The sequence below is a fragment of the Aplidium turbinatum genome, chromosome 1 (genome assembly GCF_918807975.1).
Source record: "Aplidium turbinatum chromosome 1, kaAplTurb1.1, whole genome shotgun sequence".
Taxonomy (NCBI): Eukaryota; Metazoa; Chordata; class Ascidiacea; order Aplousobranchia; family Polyclinidae; genus Aplidium; species Aplidium turbinatum.
In genome coordinates, this window is record NC_137472.1 from 51163847 (window position 1) to 51183555 (window position 19709).

The following is a 19709-nucleotide window of genomic DNA, read 5'->3' on the forward strand; positions in this document are numbered from 1 at the left end:
ATCCAATACATCGCTAATGGGACACATCACAGCGCATTCCGTATTTGTCGAAAGATTGAAGAGTGGTCGACCCGTAAGAAAATTGAAAGTCTAACTAAGGTCTTGTCGAACTCGATTGGAATTATTTTGATTTCCTGCCGATGACTACTCACTACATTTTGTTGCTAATAAAAGGTCTGTTGTAACTTGTATGTTTAAAACTTCTGGTACGCTTTTCGGATAGGTTGCGTATACCGTAATAGAATTTGCTTTGCGTTGCTTGGCACCCAGCTGTGAAACTTTTGTTTAATATGTTGTAATACGTGTAATATGTTTAATATGTAAATAATATGTAATATGTTTAATATGTAATAATATGCCGTATGTTCATTGTATATTCTTAAATGCTCGTGTTGTTGATTTTTCTTTTTTATATTGGTTGTAAGGTTCAGTCGTCCCCGCATGGTTTCATCAACTGGCACACCTCCAGTTGCTTTAGGTATGTGGAGCCAACTGGTTCTTCCAACTAATTCATCTACTTTAAACTGTTAGGTTTGGTGGCCGTGCTTAATTTACTTTCGTGTACGTAACCTTTAAATTTGCATCGCATGCACGTTTTAAACTTTTGTAGTTTTGCCACCTTTTTCTTTTGTTGGTTTTGTTCCCGTTCACTATTTGTAACTTTATCATTGCTGTTGTTTTCCGACAAAGAAAAATAAATTGAATTGAATTGAATTGAATAGTTTTATAAAGCATAAGTTAAGGCAACTTCACTGTGAAAACAACTGGCAAGCTCGAACAAGCTTCTAAGCGTTTAAGCCAGGGCTACTCAACTGGCGGACCGCGGTCCGAATCCGGACCTTCTGGGTGTTGAAGGTAGACCTCGGGCTTCTGGAAGAATAACCTCATTGCTACATTTTAGGGCCTCTTTAAACAGATTTCCATTTGGGAAAAGCATTTTTTTGTGATTATCAAGAAGCTGGGGGCTTCTCCCCTAGACCCTCCAATGCTTTGCCGTCTTCTCTGATGTGCGATCCACACAGCTACACTACAAAGAAACACAATACATTTTTTCCTTTTTTATTTCTTTGTTTGTGTCAGACAAAAATCCAAGATGTGTTACATACTACCTCAAAAGTGTTTCGGTGCTCGTAGGCTACTGGTTGTTTAATTTTCGTGGTTGCATATTAAATATTCACCGGACCGCAAAAATATTCTACTTATCAAAATGGACCTTTGCAAACATTAGTTGAGTAGCCCTGGTTTAATCCGACCAAAGTAGACTACGTATCAGTGTAGAATTTGTAGATAAATCAATTGTGTCACGAAGAGTCCTACAGACAGCACGGAAGACACCGACCTTGTTGGCGAAACACAAACGCTCGTTGTGCAGTGAGTGTTCAGCTTTGCACTGACAGTCCTGCGGAATTTCCGCATTTGACTAACGGTATTCGATAACGTTTTTTGAAACCTTTATTGTTATGCTGCTTTGCCATTTACCGTATACACTCGGAAAGCTTTAGCTTGGTTTCAATGCAAAACAATTGCAACTTTTGCTTAACCCTAGGTTAATCAACGAAATGACCAAATTCTATAACTTTAATAACTAAATCTTTCGGCAACACTGAGAATGAAATTTAGTTTGGTTTCGTTTTAATCTTTATCCTCAAACTGGCGAAGCCTTTGATATATTCCTGGCAGTTTTGTGTACTTGTAGAGGCTTTGAGTCACTGACGTAAGGCAGGTTACCGAGATTGGCAGAGTGAAGTTTCCAATTCTTGTTGAACTGTTCTTGTCTGAATTATTCCATCCACTTGTGGCCGCTGAGTGGTTGGTTACTTTTGAATCTTTATCCTCGGACTGACAAAGCCTTGATTGGTTATTTCTGGTAGTTTCGCATACTTGTAGAGGCTCTTGACGTAGAGCCGGTTACCGAGATTGGCAGAGTGAAGTTTTTCCGATTGTTGAAGTGTTGTTGCAGGGAAATTATTCCATTCACTAGGTGCCGCTGAATGGAGAGTAGTCCTGGAAATGCGTTGCTCAAGCACACACCCCGAGAGTCGAACTTGCGCCGCGTGATTTTGAGCCGGGCGCGCAAACACTGAGCTAACGGAGCGGACAAGTGGGGAGCAGTCTTGAAATGCGTTGGTCAGACGCACATCCCAAGAGCCGAACCAGCGCCGCTTGAACTTGAGTCGAACGCTTAACAACTGAGTTAACTGGTCGGACAACTAAATTGTAAATGAACTTCTGTGAAGAAAGAAATCCTCTGACTTCTCAATAACCAAATAGTCAAATCACACCATTTGCACGAAACACTTTCTTTGCACTACAGTCACTGTGCAATCGAATAAATACTAAACAGTTGAATTGTAATACTTCAAATAATAGAGCTGCGACAAAAGGTTTTCCTTCGTAGTTACACTTTGTAGCACATAAAAATTCTTTCATAACAGAGAAAATTATTAAAATCGTTAATGGAATAGCAAGTTGAAACAACTTGGGTTAGATGGTTGGCACGTGCGCAATGACGACACGAAACATTTTCGCGTGGCAGTTAAAGGTTTTATTCACTGCATTGGCAAAGTTTTTTTTTTATTATAACGGAATATCTGTGTAACTAAAGTTGATTCGGACGAAACCATCCGCACGGCGACTCTCTCACAAGTGAGAAAGTGCTGCTCAGGTGACCTTAAGTTGAATGGATAGATCACGTGAAAGACATTCAACCGTAATCAAATAATAATATAGAGTTGCATGGGTAGGCCACATACAGTATAACAATAATAACTAAAATGTGACCGAACTGCAATTAAAAGTTTAAGCAAAATCAAGAACACTTGTGGATCAAAGTGAAGGTTTTAGTGACTAAATGCAGTTAATAAACTTAAACATGCAAAATGCTGATATAATCCTAGTCAGAGTTGCGTAACTATTTATCAATAGAGACATTTTTTTTGTTTCTTTTGTTTCATTATTTTATTCTAAATCTAAATATTTTCGTTTTGTTTTGGCTTTGAAAGAAAAATAAAAAGCAGAAAATTTTCTTTTAAACAGCAAAATAAGCAGTGACGTATGCAGGAGGGGGTTATTGAGCCATGGATTTAGTATTTGCTTGATTTGCAGTAAAACAGCTTTTGTATTTGCTTTGTCACTGCTATTTAAAGCATATTGAATGCTGTACTCCACTACGTCAAAGTACCAAAACTTTTTTTTTAAAACGGGGAAGAAAATCTCAATGCTCCTCCCCCTGCGTACGCCACTGAAAATGAAGATTTATTTACAATGTAGATGTTATTCAACATTTATTAAACTTTTGTCAAATGGATTATTTATTATGCAGAACGAAATTCACCAGTAAAACGTTTTTATCTTCGTTAACTGTAGGACTAAACTGTCAAGGAGCCAGTTTCATCATCGTTCTTTCCTTTAAAGGGGGGTCTGTTGATCTCCAACAATTGGGTCACTGGGCTCATTTTCATAGACCTTCTTTCCTTCAAGAGTCAACTGTTGAGCTGATAGCTGACAAATATCCTTAGCATTGGAATTCCTAAAAATCATGAAAAAGATTGTACATAATTTTAATAAAAGAACGAACACTTTAATACCAACTGTATATTGGTCTACAGCTCTATAGACTATACAGCACTGGACAATTTATTATGGATTTTTTATTTTTTGGACAATTTTACAGCAAATTTCAGATTTTTTTTTGATAACTGAGAGCACTACAATAAATGTAATGGGTGGTTCAAAGCAAAGAAGCTGCAATTCTCCAACATCGGTATTCAATACCACGTAATAATGCCGGATTGTGACGTCATAATGGTGCAAGTCTACTACAATGCCAGCAGTTCAGTTGAGCCTTTGTGACGTCCATTATGACATCACAATGGGGTGCTGTTGAATACCGATTGTGTGGAATGGCAGCTTTTCTGCTTTGGGTCACCATTACAATTATTTCCGAGCTCTCAGTTATCGGAAAAACAAAAAAATTGAGATTTGCTGTAAAATTGTCAAAAAAAAATCCATAATAAATTGTCCAGTACTGTATATGACAAACAGCAATCAAACATGTGTAGGCCTGCCTATAGGTTATCAACTTTAGCGTTTATGAAGTGAGAAACAAATAATAAAATTGCACACATGTAGATTTAGATTTGTTTCTAAAACATAAGCATAGCGCATTTTTTGCTTTGGTGTGGTATGATAGAAAAGGTGGCTTATGCTGATAGGAGTCCAGTTTTTGGGTTAATCTGATAATGAAGAATCTAGCTAATTACTTGACCAGATAGGCTACCGATACCCCAAATTGCAGACTCCTATCAGCATCAGTATGATTACAATTCTTCTGCTTGCGTCGTCAGTTTAACCTGACGCAGGAAGATACGGGGCTTTAAGCACCCAACCAAACCGGAAAAAACAAGTAGGCTACGCTGCAGGCCCGAAACCTATCTTTCTGATTCTCAGACTTTATTGAATCTGAACCTAGGCCACCTACTGTAACATTTATCTTTACTCAGACTTGGGCAACGTTGTACTCACTTGACAATTTTTATCGATGTAATAGCGGTATGACTGCTAGATGAACTTTTACGCTTTCTCGTCAAACGAAAACTTTGACCTCCTTCAGAAATATTGCTTCTGATGGTACGTCGTCTAAGACACTTAATAGCAGCTCTAAGTATTAAAAAATACAGTGAGAATTTTTTTTCTACGAAATGAATTAAGATGAGAAATGTAGTTCGCTTTTACAAAGAACTTTTGTCAAAAGCTGTCAGACTGTTGATATTGACTCGTATTTACCCAGCATTCACATTGAAAATTACTTGATCTGCTTAACCAATGTCGACATCATCCAAACGTTTAGATCAACCAAGGTTGATTCAATGCTAGGGGTGTGAGTTTGAGCATTGAGCAACGCATTTCAAGGACTGCTCATCATTCAAGAGCATTTAGTGGATGGGATGATGCACAAGCATAAATGCTCTAATTAATGACGTGAAGGTTTCCCACTGTCAATCCAGTGACCGGGCCTGCGTCAGTCGTTCGAAGTGTCTGCAAGTATGAAGAACTGTCTCGGTTAAGCTTTCGAAGAAGTTTTCTTAGACGCCAGGTAAAGATTCCGACGACTCCAATCAACATCATCCACTGGATACATTGAATTAGTCAAACTACAAATCTTTATTGCAGTTGCCAGATTAGAGCTAGTATGAAATGACAATGCAAACGTTACATCCTGTTGCTGTTATTTTTATATAGATTTAGATATTATCAGGGCCTCCAAGAGCCCTGCCGGGCCCCGGTGCAGATGTTGCTGCCGGGCTCCTCAGCACGACATGTCGCGTGATATCTCACGAATCGCAAGCAAAATTTGCTGTGCGCGTTCTTACCAGGGCCGAATTTAGCTGATGGCGAGCCCGGGGCACTTTTAGATCGGAGGGGCCCCCGTGCGAAATTTTTTTTCATAAAATCACATTTTTTCCACGTAGGGGGCCCTTCAAAAGTCGGAGAGCCAGGAGCACCTGCACCCTTTGCCCCCCCCCCTCCTAAATCCGGGCCTGATTCTTACAAAGGATAAATTAGGTTAAAGTATTAACACTCCATTATTTCACAACCAATGCACTATTGTAAATATAACTTTAAATTCACAGATACACACTAGTTATACACAAAGATAAAATGCTGTAAAATGCTAAAACACTAGCCCACATAGTGTAAATATAGCCTCAATAGCGTTTTCAGATATGGAATTCTGCCCTAATTTGAGGAAAAGTTTATAGCTGTTGAAAACAAAAACTTGTATTTTGGAATTTTTTTTTAGTCTTGGGCAAAGATCAAAACCCTAACCTTTCCTAACTCTAACCCTTCCTAACTCTGGCAACACATGATTGTAACCATGGCAACAAGTGGGTAAAATCAGCCATTTCGAAGATAAAAATTGCAATAGGCCTACTATCCGACATGGCTGACATAGCATTGCATATGTGTGCTTACAGTTTTACATTAACATACAATACCATTTCTGACCTTGAAATCTGCAGAGACTAGGGCAGCAAACTTAGGATGAATGTATTGCTACTGTTCATGACATTAAGAAATACCAACTTCATATAAGAAATACCAACTTCAAAATACTGTATAAAAAACATTTTATGCAAAATTGACCTTAACACGCAAATTTAAACATTTTATCGGGCCCCCTGAACGCAAAAAAATGGAAATTTTGTTGTTTTAAAAAATGGCATACCCATGAGGGGGCCCATTCAAAATACAAACTAATATTCATATAAAAAACAATATTTTAGGCAAAATCTACCTGAGCACGCAAATTTAAACATTTTGTCGGGCCCCCTAAACTCAAAAAATTGACAATTCTGTAATTTAAAAAAAGGGCATAGCCGAGGCTACCCATAAGGGGGCCCCATTCGACATACGGAACTAATATAAAAACAATATTTTATGCAAAATCGTTGAAATCAATCTTTTTATCGCGTGAATTTAGACATTTTGTCGGGCCCCCTTGAACTCACCGGGCCCCGGTGCAATGCACCGGTTGTCCCCCCTCTTGTGGGCCCTGGATATGATGTAAATAGCAACATATTCAATATTGTGCTCACTGCACTGATGCGACTTGAAAGGTAAAACTGATGACACTGTCTATAGTAAATTATAGTAGCTACGTCAATATTGAATTGTCGATAATTAAAAACTGGTGATGTACATCAAAACCGACAATAGTGTCCCCTTAAATTAAATTTGAAGAATTTATTAATAAGTTTTATAAGATTTTAATGACGTACCAGAAAACTTTAACACAATGCAAGCTTAATCTTAGACAATGCATTGCATGCGACACTGAATTAATAGGTCTATTGTGCACTTTTATACACTTTGAATGAACTAATGCGACCACAAATCAAGGAAGTGTTATTTTTTAGCTTGACGTCAAGCTTTTGAGGTAGGTTGTATGGTAGGACAGACAGCGCATTAGAAATATTGCAACACAGCAGCAAATTCTGTTTTACAGTTTTTATGCGTTGACAGGCTATTAGATCTGCCAATCCGTAGCTGAATTAAAACAAATGAAATATTTGTCTTTGAAAACCATTTTAATTCAGAATTATAGGATGCGTTTGAAAGCATTTCTAATTTGGGGTATCCTTCTTACTTTCTTACCCAATAAACATTTGTCTTTTTGTATGTGTCATTAAAAGCAGCCAACTTCGATTGGTTACCATTGGAGTGACCATTAATCGTAGTTACTTTTACTTTCTTTTTTGGAATACAGGCAGTAGATATATACATAAACATATCTTAAAAGGACTTTACTTACAAATTTTATCCACAGAGACGTGATAATAAGTAACCTCGTTTGATATTTGATGTGCATTTTACATTGCATAAAAGTTTTGAACTGAGATATAATTAAAAGATCCTGCCTACAGTAGCAATGGCCTACCAAACAACCTGCTGCGATTTATAACAAAAAGGTATCGTTATTCACAATATAAGCTGACATCATTCGATCATCCGACCTTCCAACCTCTTCAATGTTTACAGTGAAATGATTTTGAGAGACATCGAAGATATGAATGGAGTAAAGGTTGAGGAACAAAATACAACAAACTTGAGATATGCTGATGATACAGTCTTGATTGCTAAATCTGCAAACGTTCTATAAGATTTATTAAATTCTGTTGTCAATAAAGGCCGCCAAAGATCAACTTAACAGCTTGAACCAATGGGCCACAAACACAACAATCAAAACTAACAATTTTATACGGATGTCAAATGACAGAGAAGTTTGGAAGACCAAGATTGCTAATGTCTGTATCAGATCAAGCACATAATTAATTAATCGTCAGATCAAAGTTACACTTTGGAGTATCCTAAATTCATGAAAAGAAAAAGACAAGAGCAATTTATTTCTCTATATAGTAGCGGGATTATGTCAATACAGACAGCATAAAATGGTAAGCAATAAGCTTATCCTTGTAATCAGGTCACCTCGATCGACTGAAGAAGTTACCTCCCAAAAAACTGTAAAGAATTGGATTCAAGGCAGAGTTCAAGTAAGCCAGAGTCGATCCAAAGATAGCGAGTGATTTACAGTAATCTTCCTGTAAAAAATCTTAAGTTGAACTTAAAAAAACAAAAAAACAAACAAGAAGAACTGTTATGCAAGAAAAATGAATGCAAACTGTTTGCAGGAAAAAACTATACATTCAAAAATGTAAATAAAATATTTTGAACTAATTTTAACAGCAGAAAGCAGATTTTCTTAATGTTTGTGTCAATGGGCCACAACATATCGCACGTGTTATAGAATTTTAGCGTTAGTTTGCATAGAATTTTAGCGTTATTATTATTTGAATTTATTCAAATGTTGTCTATTGTTCAAACTTTCTATTTTTTAAGAAAGATTAGAGATCTGTTTATCGTTTCAAAGTTTTGAAATGTGCATTTTGTTTTTTCATGACGACGCTTATGCTGATAATAAGAAAAATCTGTTTGACCCACGAGATGACCTACACGATTGCGGACAGTCTATATAATCTTTTGGTAAACATGTTTTTTATATCAAACTTTTACTTACGTCGCCAGATATTGTTCCCATCATGGCCAAGTTAATTGCGTGGTAAGGCAACCAGCAAGCAACAAAACATCCAACCAAAGCTGCACACATAATGGTCACACGTCTGCGATCTTTTGTGGATTGGGAAGAGGATTTCTTCCGGGATCGTCTTTTTGGATTCAAATCACCGCCTTCTGAGGATTGCAGTGACTTTATGGACGGCTTCCTTGCTGACGGCATATGCCTCAAACGATTGATTATGAGGCCATAGCAAACAACCATAACCTAAACAACAATACCAAAAATGAGGCAAACATGACAACACCAATGTTTACCTTGAGTAAACATTAGCCGTATGCAGGTTTACACCCGTTAGTTAATGATGTAAATTAATAGAACAAGCAGAAAACAAGTTGATTTTCATGTATGTCATTGAGTGTCTTGTCAAGCCAAAGCCGCTTGCTCTTGAGCGGTGTCGAACCAGCGCCCTTTCGAGCAACCTACACTGGCTTTCACCACTGGGCTATGCAGCCAACGATACATAATTGACTGTAGTGGCAAAATAATACTGTTGGACACATAAAAGAGATGTAATCTACTCCGCAAAAGACTTCATTTCTGGATCTTTTTGTTATGCTTGCTTTGTTTTTTTCTAACGTATGAGCCCATTGTAGCCTACAAAATGATAAAATGGAAAACTTTCATTGTTAATCAATTTTCCTGAAAAGCAACCATAAACTGCTTCCCACCTACAACAAGTCTTCCTGAAAAAAGCATCGAATCTATGACCATGAAACAATCCAACATTGAATTAATCACATCAAAATTATTTTTGTGGCGAGTTATAGCTGCAGACGATCTACACCTTAGAAATGGAACAATCTACACCTTAGAAATGGTTGCATAAGATGTAAAGTATGTAAAAATGCTCAAAGTAACTTTAATTAAAAATGCATTACAGAAAAAACTAATCACATGCGCTTTGCTGCTTTTTTTTTGCGAGAAACCAGTATGGTTGATTTGCAAAACTTTAAGGGTATTGGTTTAAAAATTCCAAAAAAATAATTGGTGTACCTGTCTGTACGTGTCTGATGGGCTCATGGTACAAGAGATAAAAATCCTTAAAGGATACAAACTGTCAAACTGATATGTGTGAATCACAAGTAAAAATAAAAACAAATTGTTAATTTCTATTAATTTAAAACTGAGATTTGCCCATGAAGTGACTTTTACTTGCGTAGTCTATACATCACTTTTTAGCACGCTATATAGGAGACAATGTGGTTTGTGGTTGCAACTCGCAACAGTAAAATAAAAGTTCGCCCAAGATACAGGATTAACGTCGGATTGGCATTCTGAAATAGGATTGTAAAAATATTCTTTGCAGACTGACAAAACGATTTTGGAAAGTTAGCACTGGCAGTCATGGAACGTTGTAGGAACTTTGAATCGCTGGTGTTGGCTTAGTCACCGAGATCAACAGTGTAGGCTACAGGTATTCTCTTGTCGAAGTGTTTCACCGGTAAGTTCTTCCATTCGCAAGATGCTGCTGAAGGTAGGCCTGCTTTTAAAGAGCTTTGCTGAAGCGCACACTTTAAGAGCTTAACCGTTCGCGGTACCTTGCCACTTATTTGACTGCAGAATATAGTTTTGCACTGAATATGTCAGCTTAGTTTCGTCAGGCAAGCAAGCATTTGAGAAGAATATAAAAAAAAAATGTTGTTACTTTTGTATTGTATTTTTCAATCTCTTGATGCAAATTTTAAAAATTAATCGCTTAACAAAACATTCTTTATGATTGCTGATAACAGAAAGAACAATTCTCACCACAACTGGAAGTAGAAACATAACTACAAAATTGAAAGTCAAATATGCAATCCATCCTTGAGATCTGCCACTCATACTACAGGTTTGGGATTCATCATTATTATTTCCACTTCCAGAACTATAATTGTCACTTTCGTATCCCGAATATTCATAGTCACTTGAGTATCCCGAATATACATCGTCACTTTTGTATCTCGAACTTTCATAGTAGCTTTCGCCTTCATGGTTATCAGAATCGTCGTCATATGTTATTTCTTTCGTATTGGTTCTGTCAAAATAAATTTGTTTGTTCATGTTTCAACAGCACAATATAACCTGATAAGAGGAAAATTAACCTACCGTAAGGTGTGTGAAATCTGAGAAACTGACAAAAGTACCAGAATCCATTTTTTTTAAACCAAACAAAACATACTATACGACTGAGTCTCTAGAAGGGCCAATACTTCCAGCCTCGATATTACGATATCGTATTTGCATAGAAATCGAACAAAAAAATTTTTAATTCCGGCTTCTTACTCGCAGTTTTAACTAGATTTACGGCTCCAACTGAAAACAAAATATTTTTTTCTGTTTCTGTGTAAAAACAAATGATATTCGACTACTGAGCCCAAACCCCATTTACTGGTTAAATTTTCAGAATGTGATGAAAAGAAATTGCCAAACATTAGCTTAAGATCGCACAGGATTTTTTTCCGCTTGTGGTTTTACACCGAGCGTAGGCAAAATCTGTGTATTTTTACCGACTCCAGCGGCTGAAGATACGCCAAACTCTTTAACTCCACAGCCCTGTTGTTCCGGACAATATCTGTAGGCTACAAATCAAACGTCACATAAAACCGTTCAGGTCTACTGAATCTTGGCGTCTGACGAAATGGACTATTGCTAGAAATAAGCAAAGATTGCATCACCTTTGTAACACCTGTTGAAACATTACATCATCGTTAAATCTTGAATTACGAGATATGGTGTAAGCCAAATCTAACAGGTGTCTGAATAGCTTCATAATGATTTTCATTATTACGTCACAGAAACTGCTTACGTGCGTTTGAAATATTGCCATCTATTCTTGTCATTTTAAATTGTTGCTTGAAAAGTTGGTCGCATATTTAACTGTTTTGCTTAGTGCTTGCCAGCTGGACAAAATTTCCGTCTTTATCTCAGTAATTTGTATTGTAGTGACAAGTTTTAGTGGCGTACGGTGTTGCGTCGCAATTTCGACAGCCTTGAGGCTATTTTTACAGAAATACAATTTTTGAATAGACGTTTTCAGAACAGTGTTTCTTTTCGGTCATTGCATACAGACGAACGGATTCGGGAATCTTATGTTACAATTTTCCCACGAAGAGATTATGGTTTACCGTTGTGACCACCTCTAGCCGATCTGTAAAGTAATCTCTACCTGTAGTTCAGTTCAGTTTATTTTTTGTTTTGTTGGCGAAAAAGAAAGACACAAAAAGCAAAAAGACAAGGTCAATGTCTGTACAGTAGAGTAGCCTATGTATAGTACGTAAACTGAAGATTTCTAATTCTTGATAAGGACACAAGTACGTGTCGAAAACGTTAGAGTTCATTTTAATTTTGTAAGAAGTTTTTTGTGTAGCTTAATGCATTATGTTAAACCCGTTAAAGTTTTTTTTTTTTTTTTGTCCATGGTTCAAAAGTGGCCAAAGATGATGAACAGAATGAAAGGCATAATTGACTTTTAATAAATACTATTTTTTAAAAGCATGTAAAATCCTGATATTATAAATTGCCCTTTTAACTTAATCAAAACCATTTGCAGCTAGTTGCACAAGCATATTTACTTAGCCTATATTGTATGCTGCGTGTGCTTTTGCTTTGTAAAGAAAAGGTTGTGTTGTACCACTTCTCTCTACGTCTATTCACGCAGGTCAAAAGTTTATTGGAGCAAGGGCAGTATAGAAGCTTTAGCTATTTAACTATTAAAGTAATTTCAACTCGTTTTTGATAATCCTACACATCCAAAAGCATCCGCTTCAGTGTATAACAACATAGCCTAAAGGTGACCAGCTTCGAGCAATACAATTAAGAAAAAAGTGAAGTTACCACTAAATACTAAAATTATGTTTAGAAAATTGAAGCACCTTTTTAACATCTTACTACCGGTACCGGTACTCATTTCATCAGAATTATTTGAGAAAGAATGAGAACTTTCTGTTGTAGAGTTGTTCACCACAAAGCTGCGTTCACTCCTAAATGGTAAATTTATTATAAACTAAGTTTTCAGCACACTTATTAAACAAAACACTCACAGTTTAGATGCATTTTCATTTTCTTGATTTTATTGATAAAAAGTAAAAGCAAACAACATTAAGGTACAATAGTTAATTTTGCATCTTTTTCATAATGACAAAGATGTTTTCTTTGTTTACTACATTGTTATCGCGTAGCCTACTCTCAATTTTTTCCAAAATATTTCTAAACTTTCAAATCCTGAATCATATTTTTCAATTTTTTGTTTTAATTCAAAAAGTCAAAAATTTTGGTTTTCATGTCCATGGGTTGTAGAATATGCTCACTGCTTAAATTCGAAAACATACTGATTAAAAGTTAAAACGTCTAGAGTTTACAACACAGCTTGAATTGCAAGTAGCATAATAAGCCCACATGCAGAGTTGAATTTCCAAATTGTTGTTCATCGAAACAAGATATTGTTCATAGTCAGCTGCAAGTATCCCAAGACGGTTTTCTCCGGGAAATACGACTCTAATAGAGAAATTGCACAGTGATGCAAAATGGTGTGTGATTAAAATTCAAATCTAAATGCAATGAAAGTCATTTGTACTTTTTTGTCAAAACAAAGTGAACATCTTGTTGTATCGTATAAGACTTGATATCACGAGTCTTACAAATGACATGGCATTTACAGTTTCACTTGCAATCTTATGATATTTTTCACAGCTAACCTATTTAAAATGTAAGAGATTGATTTGTCTTAATGGAAAAAGCACGTTAATTTTTGTTGGGGAAGAACAGAGAGTCTGCAATATCGAACCACATAGAACTCAAAAATATCGAGGTCTAGTTTTGCCCACAGACGTTGTATCAACGTTATGTACGTTGTATCAACGTTATGCGTTGTATCAACGTTATGTACGTTGTATCAACGTCATGTACGGTGGTACATGTAGAATGCGTCATGCGTCCCGTCAGTCGCTGTCTTTCAATATTAACATAAGCTTTTAATTTTGAAGTTTTACTCACCCACATTTGCAAGGAGAATTAGGCAAATCATCATATATCTTAGAATACATCATCATTGGTATGCTCATCAACAGGCTTAAAGTCAAAGTCGTAAGTGTAATTGCAAATGCAGATTTGCGCTTCCGTAGCTTTTGCAGGGGAGCAGAAAAGGTGTGACATACAGCTATGTAGCGGTCGATGCTCATAATCTGAAGTGGAAAAAATATTCATCTAGATTTCATGAAATCAAAAACAAAACTTGAAAAATGTTCAACAAGGTCTTGGACCTATGTTACTGATCATATGCCACCAATGACGTAGACAGTGCTGATCCAATTCTCTGTTAACTTGGTACCTTTCAAAGCAGTTAAATTTTATACATGCTTTTTATTATTGGTTTTCAAGTAGATTATTTTTTATTTTTCTAAATTAAAAAAAAACAGACTTTCAAGAAGTCAAACAAAATGTCTCTAAGGGATTTAAATAATCCAAGATGTTGTTTAACACTAAATGTCGTGGCAGTAGCATTAACAAAGGGGTCCATCGTCCATGGAGTAGTTTTGGACCACCATCCTCTTCCCAAGGAACCCGTAATATTGAAGAAACTACAGCGTATTTTTTTTAATATAGTGCGTTTTTCTTAAAGTATCTTGATTTAGAGCTCGAGAATCTCATTGATACCAAATCTCAAATTATCCTCTCAATGGCTCAGTGTCGTAGCCGTGTGTAAGTCGTATACTACATGTACTTTAAACGGTTGTAAGTTTGGTGTTTGTGGAAAAAAGAAAACAATGTTGGAAAGACAATTTGAAGATTCACCTGTTTGTTGATATGTTTCTTGTAACTAAATGGAGCAAAGGCTTTTCTTATACATTGCGTCACAATATTGTACATCAAGCACGCGGTCATCAAGCATCATCGGTCATCGGTCATCAAGCATTAACAAAGGGGTCCATCGTCCATGGAGTAGTTTTGGGCCACCATCCTCTTCCCAAGGAACCCGGAATACGTTTTTCTTAAAAGGATCTTGATTTAGAGCTCGAGAATCTCATTGGTACCAGGCTCAAATTATCCTCTTAATGGCTCAGTGTCTTGGCCGTGTGTAAGTCGTATACATGTACTGTAAACGGTTGTAAGTTTGGTGTTTGTGGAAAAAGAATATAATGTTGGAAAGACAATTTGAAGATTCACCTGTTTGTTGATATGTTTCTTGTAACTAAATGGAACAAAGGCTTTTCTTATACATTGCGTCACAATATTGTACATCAAGCACGCGGTCAATCAAATTTCCTGGCAATGTTTTCCTTTGGCACTGGCACAAATCTCTACAACCCATTGTTTATAATACAAGTTGACCGTGATAAGCATAGAACTGATTTCATGGACTGAGTCAAAGGATGATCACCGCTTTAACCAGATTAACGTCCTAAACCCGCACTTCCAAAAGCCCCAGCGCTTGAAATCTCGACTGTCTTTTTCCAGCAATCCTGCAGCTATTTGCAGCTCCAACTTCCACATTTCTGAAATTTGGATTAGTGAATGGAGCGAAGTCGCGAGACCAATTCAGTTCACAGCCTTTCCCAATACCAATACTCCACCCGGAGCAGAACTACCTCGGAAAGAATGAGTAAAACTCAATCACTTGCAAACGGAGATGGGCAGTTTCAATGGCAACATGCTCCAATGAGGCCTCACCGACTCACTACCTTGTGTATGTGGCTCAGATTTTCAGAATCCCTACCACATTATCCACCAATGTACTGTACTGTATACCGACCCCCTGTGGACCTAACAGCGCTCGATAATCACACAATCCATTGGCTGATATGCCTGGATATAAGAACGTGACCTACGACAGCCTCAAACGCAAGGAGAAGCATAGAGCTCCGGCAAAATTCCTTTTTTGTCTAAATGCATTGCTTCATTGCCTGCAAGCATTGTGAGTGGCAAGTTATGCCTTGATGAATCTGTTTTAATAATTATTCAAGGCGTGAATTTTGAACCTTCCAAATTGCTCACATCTTGCAATCATAACAGCTGTGCTGAAGAACAATGTCTGTGTAGGATTGTATGCTTGCAATAAAATAAGAAAATAAATAAAGACATTAAGTTTAAAAAAATACAGTACACAACTCCATCTGCTTCAAACTATTTTTGTAAAATTGATTTACGCACAAAATAATGAAATGTTTGTAGCATAGAAAATCAAGCTTTAAAAACTAATCTCCCACAGCCACAGGATAATGCAATCATACTGATAAGTGATAATGCAATGATGCAGAACGTATGTGCACAAAGTTATTACCATAAGAAACAGAATAGACGCGTAATAGTTAATGAAACGAATGGTCTCTTTAGCTTTACACATTCCTTCCGAATAAATCCAAACATTTTGAACTGTTTCAGATACGTCAAATGGCAACACCAGCAGAAACAACAAATCTGCAATGGAAAGCTGCAGCACGTACCTGCAAGGAATAGTATATTTCACAATTTGTTAAAAAACGTTAATAGAATCAAAATAAATTTAGTCTGTTACTAAAGCTACACATGAGTCATAAAGCTTTGTAGGCTTGTAGCCAGTTGTCGTTTTCGTCATATAACCTTTCGGGTTCGAAAGTCAACCTTTCTGCCAAACCAGGTTGACATTGTTTTTTTCTGATTACACCAAGAGACTATTACAGAGCAGCCAGTCTATGGTCTCCAATGCGAAGGCTACAATGTCAACCAATATGAAGACTTCAGACAATTTTACAGGCAGTTTCAACCATAAGATACTGAAAAAGCAGCCTTTACGGCGGTGAAAGCTTTATTAGTAAATTGTATAGGTTTCCGAACCTGACTGATTTTGTTTAATTATTATTTCTAATTGTTCGGTTGCATCCTAAATGAAGGATCCCTGCACACCTTTTCATCCTTAATAACATCGAGGAACCAGAACAGAAGTTGAGAGACATCGGCGTCCATTTCCATAGGCTACTAATATTTTTATGGCTGGTAATTGAAAAAAAATGTTGTTGATCTGTGAAAATATTGATCTTTGAATACAATAAGTCTTTTTAAATAATCTACTGTAGTACTCATGCACAAAAACCACTTGCAATATTGACCATTGTTTTTGAATGGGAAATGAATGGAAAGCTGAGGCATTGATCAAGGACAATCAGGCTTTGCCTTATATTTCTTGCGCCGACACATCTCCCATCTGATTGTCTTTAACGTTGTAGGTCTCAACTGTCTTCATATGGTGTTTAAACTTTTTCACTTCACCCACCATAGTAGAGTAGCATCGTTTTCTTGTTGGCAATGTAGCGCTGAAGATCAGACTGCTAATCATTTCATAAACAACTGGGGCATGTCTTGTTGATTAAACGTAGCAGATATCTACGTGGTCAGTAATAGACCACCAATGATTGACTACTCGCTAAGAGTCTCTCTGCGTAGTTTGAACAACCTTTGACAGTATAGGATGGTTAAAGCAAAAGGTTAGAGCCTCAGTTTCATGGTTTCAACGATGACCATCGACGAGAATTAATACGCCTAGCAAGCAATCTGAAAACGTAGAATAGAATCGCTAGAACGCAAGAACCACAGACACTAATTTCTGTAGTGTCTTTAAACTGAAAATGCACTTTTTAAAACAGCATAACTTCCTACCAGTGAGTGACGGATTTTTTGTATTCCTTCAAGGCAATAATCACAAACAAAACCAATAGGTTTCCAAGGATTCCCAATATACATATAAGCAAGGTGAACGCTATTTCAACTTTTGCTTCCGGCGTTAATCCAATACCACTATCTAGAAATATTATAATTGACAAATGATGTAGTTGGCTTTGATAAAAGTGATAAATCATGAAACAGAGGCTCATTATATCTGAAAGTTATAATTCCATGAACGGTTTGAAAACAATTAATAAAACTTTAAAACATGATAATAGATCTGGATGATGAAGACAATCAGCTATCTTTATATTCAAAGACAAAACAACTTATAACTTTGCAGCACCGACTAGCCTATAGTAGCCTATATTTGCCTGTAACTTTCCTGACAATCGTCTGCAGACGTTGAATGTGTAAAAAACAGTTGGTTGTTGATTTAGTGCCTGACTTTTTTCACACAGAAGCCGCGAGATGAAGCAGCGTTGGTTGGACTTTCCGGGTGTACGCTTGAGCATCACATTTCAAACACTGCTTTTCATTCAGCAGCATCTAAAGTGGGGAGGCGGGGAACAGACAACAACCTTTTGACAGCAGAAAACTTCGCTCTGTTAAACTCGGTGGCTAGGCATACATCAGCAGATCAAAGCCTCTACGAGTATGCGAAACTGTCATGACTATGCTTCTAAAGAAGCTTTCTCAGTTCGAAGATAAAGATTTCAACAATCAGTCAATGCAGCGAAAGCAAGGTATTTTGGCATGAAGGCGGCCTCGTTAGTGCAAAACCAGTCTATTCCTACACTTTATTTCTCCTACAACACTTACTCTCACTTGGTTGTGTTCCAATTGTGACTGACATCCTCCCAGCTGTTACATTGAGCGCAGAAACTTGAAACCTTACAAAAACTTAACTCTTAAACTGAAAACCATGCAAAGAGCACATGAACAGATTATGGTGGATCTAACGTGACGAGACAAAAACTGCTAAATGGATTGGAAATCGAGCAAAATTGCGGATATTGTAATAACTATCACAAAACTATGATCATGACTCATGTGCTGGTAATATAGCAAGATATCAGGATTAACAAACTAACAACTTGCGCTGCCTGGGTAAAAATGCAAACAAGGAAAGTCAAAAGTGAGGTGGAAAGACTAAGAATGTTCAACAATCAACTGGTATAAAAAAAAAAGCACACGATTGACTGGATTGGCACGAACAGAGGAAGGCTTTCACTTTGCAGTGGGCTAATCCAGGCTGAACATGATGATTCACAATCCTCCTAGGCGCAAACTTTCTGTTCTGTTAGGTGGATGAAAGATAATGCTTTTCAATATTATTATTATCAACGATTATTCCATCTTTCAGCAATCGATGGGTGGTATGATCCTCAGCGTCTTATTTGCAGGAAGATACTGCCACTTCCCAGTAGTGTAGGGCACTGTAAGCCTACCTACCGTCGAGCGGAAAAGCTTGAAGCCGGAGTGAAGACATCTCAGACTCACTCGAGACTTACTTTCGCCTGCCTTTCTAGAGTCGACGCAAATGGAAAACTGTCAAGGTCGAGGTTGAAGAAACAGAGGCTGCTTGTCGTGCCATACAATCATCAGGTCTCATTGCTTCAAAATGCAATAATACAAATAAATTAAAAATATATCACTTCTCTTAATCTCCGACAATCTTGTAGCTGAGCTTTCGGTTCAGACGCTAGGTGTAAATATGCAATAGTATTTACCCATTTGTTTAAAACATTTCTATCTTTTACTTTTTTGTATCTTGAACACATGCTATGATGTTCATATTTCTGTTTTGAAGAATCTTAATTATAGTTTGCTTATTACTATTCCTTGCAAATTCTAGGCTACTAAAGAGATAAGATGGAGGCTGAAGAATGTTTTGATGTTAAACGGTGCAAACTGCTGCTGGTTTACCATCGTTGCTTTATGTCACATATTACGTGGTCTTGATTGTATAAAGACTCCTTTCTCATTTTTTTGTAGCTTCAATGATTTCTACGGGAAATGTGTCGCTATTGGGTAGACATTGTCATTCAATATTTCAATAGATAGGTGATTTGTACAATGCATTATTGTACCACACTGCTTTGCTGCTTTACAATGCAGTATTTTGCTCGTAAACGTCGTGGAACGGTTTTTCAACATCAACTGACAAAGGAAAATATGCTTTCGGTCTATTGCTGCCGAGCCAATATGCCACAACCAGATGACGCCAGTAGGCTACTATTGTTAGCAAAGCTCAAATGTCGATGGAACCCGCTTACCCGACCATAGCCGTACGAGACCAAAGCATTTTGGGGGGGCAGAAAGTAAATTTGCCCAAATGTGCACGCTTTTATAGAAATTGCCCAAATATAATGTATGCGGTGTATGATAACTATCCCTGATGATAACAGTGAAAAAGTAACATAACAAGATCACCAGCAGTGGCGTAGCCAGTAAT

At 37.0% G+C, this 19709-nt stretch overlaps 1 protein-coding gene across 1 annotated transcript; it reads right to left on the bottom strand.

Moving 5' to 3' along the window:
- Window positions 1–2349: 2349 nt before the first annotated feature.
- Window positions 2350–18167, bottom strand: LOC145766860 (somatostatin receptor type 5-like). Its single transcript, XM_082578564.1, has 9 exons — window positions 18074–18167; window positions 17246–17387; window positions 15894–16056; window positions 13610–13797; window positions 10385–10652; window positions 8579–8842; window positions 7990–8102; window positions 4525–4659; window positions 2350–3529 (listed from the first exon to the last, which is right to left on the bottom strand). Exons 1-9 carry the CDS (start codon window positions 18105–18107, stop codon window positions 3409–3411), a joined length of 1428 nt encoding a protein of 475 aa, XP_082434690.1. The 5' UTR covers window positions 18108–18167; the 3' UTR covers window positions 2350–3408.
- Window positions 18168–19709: the final 1542 nt, after the last annotated feature.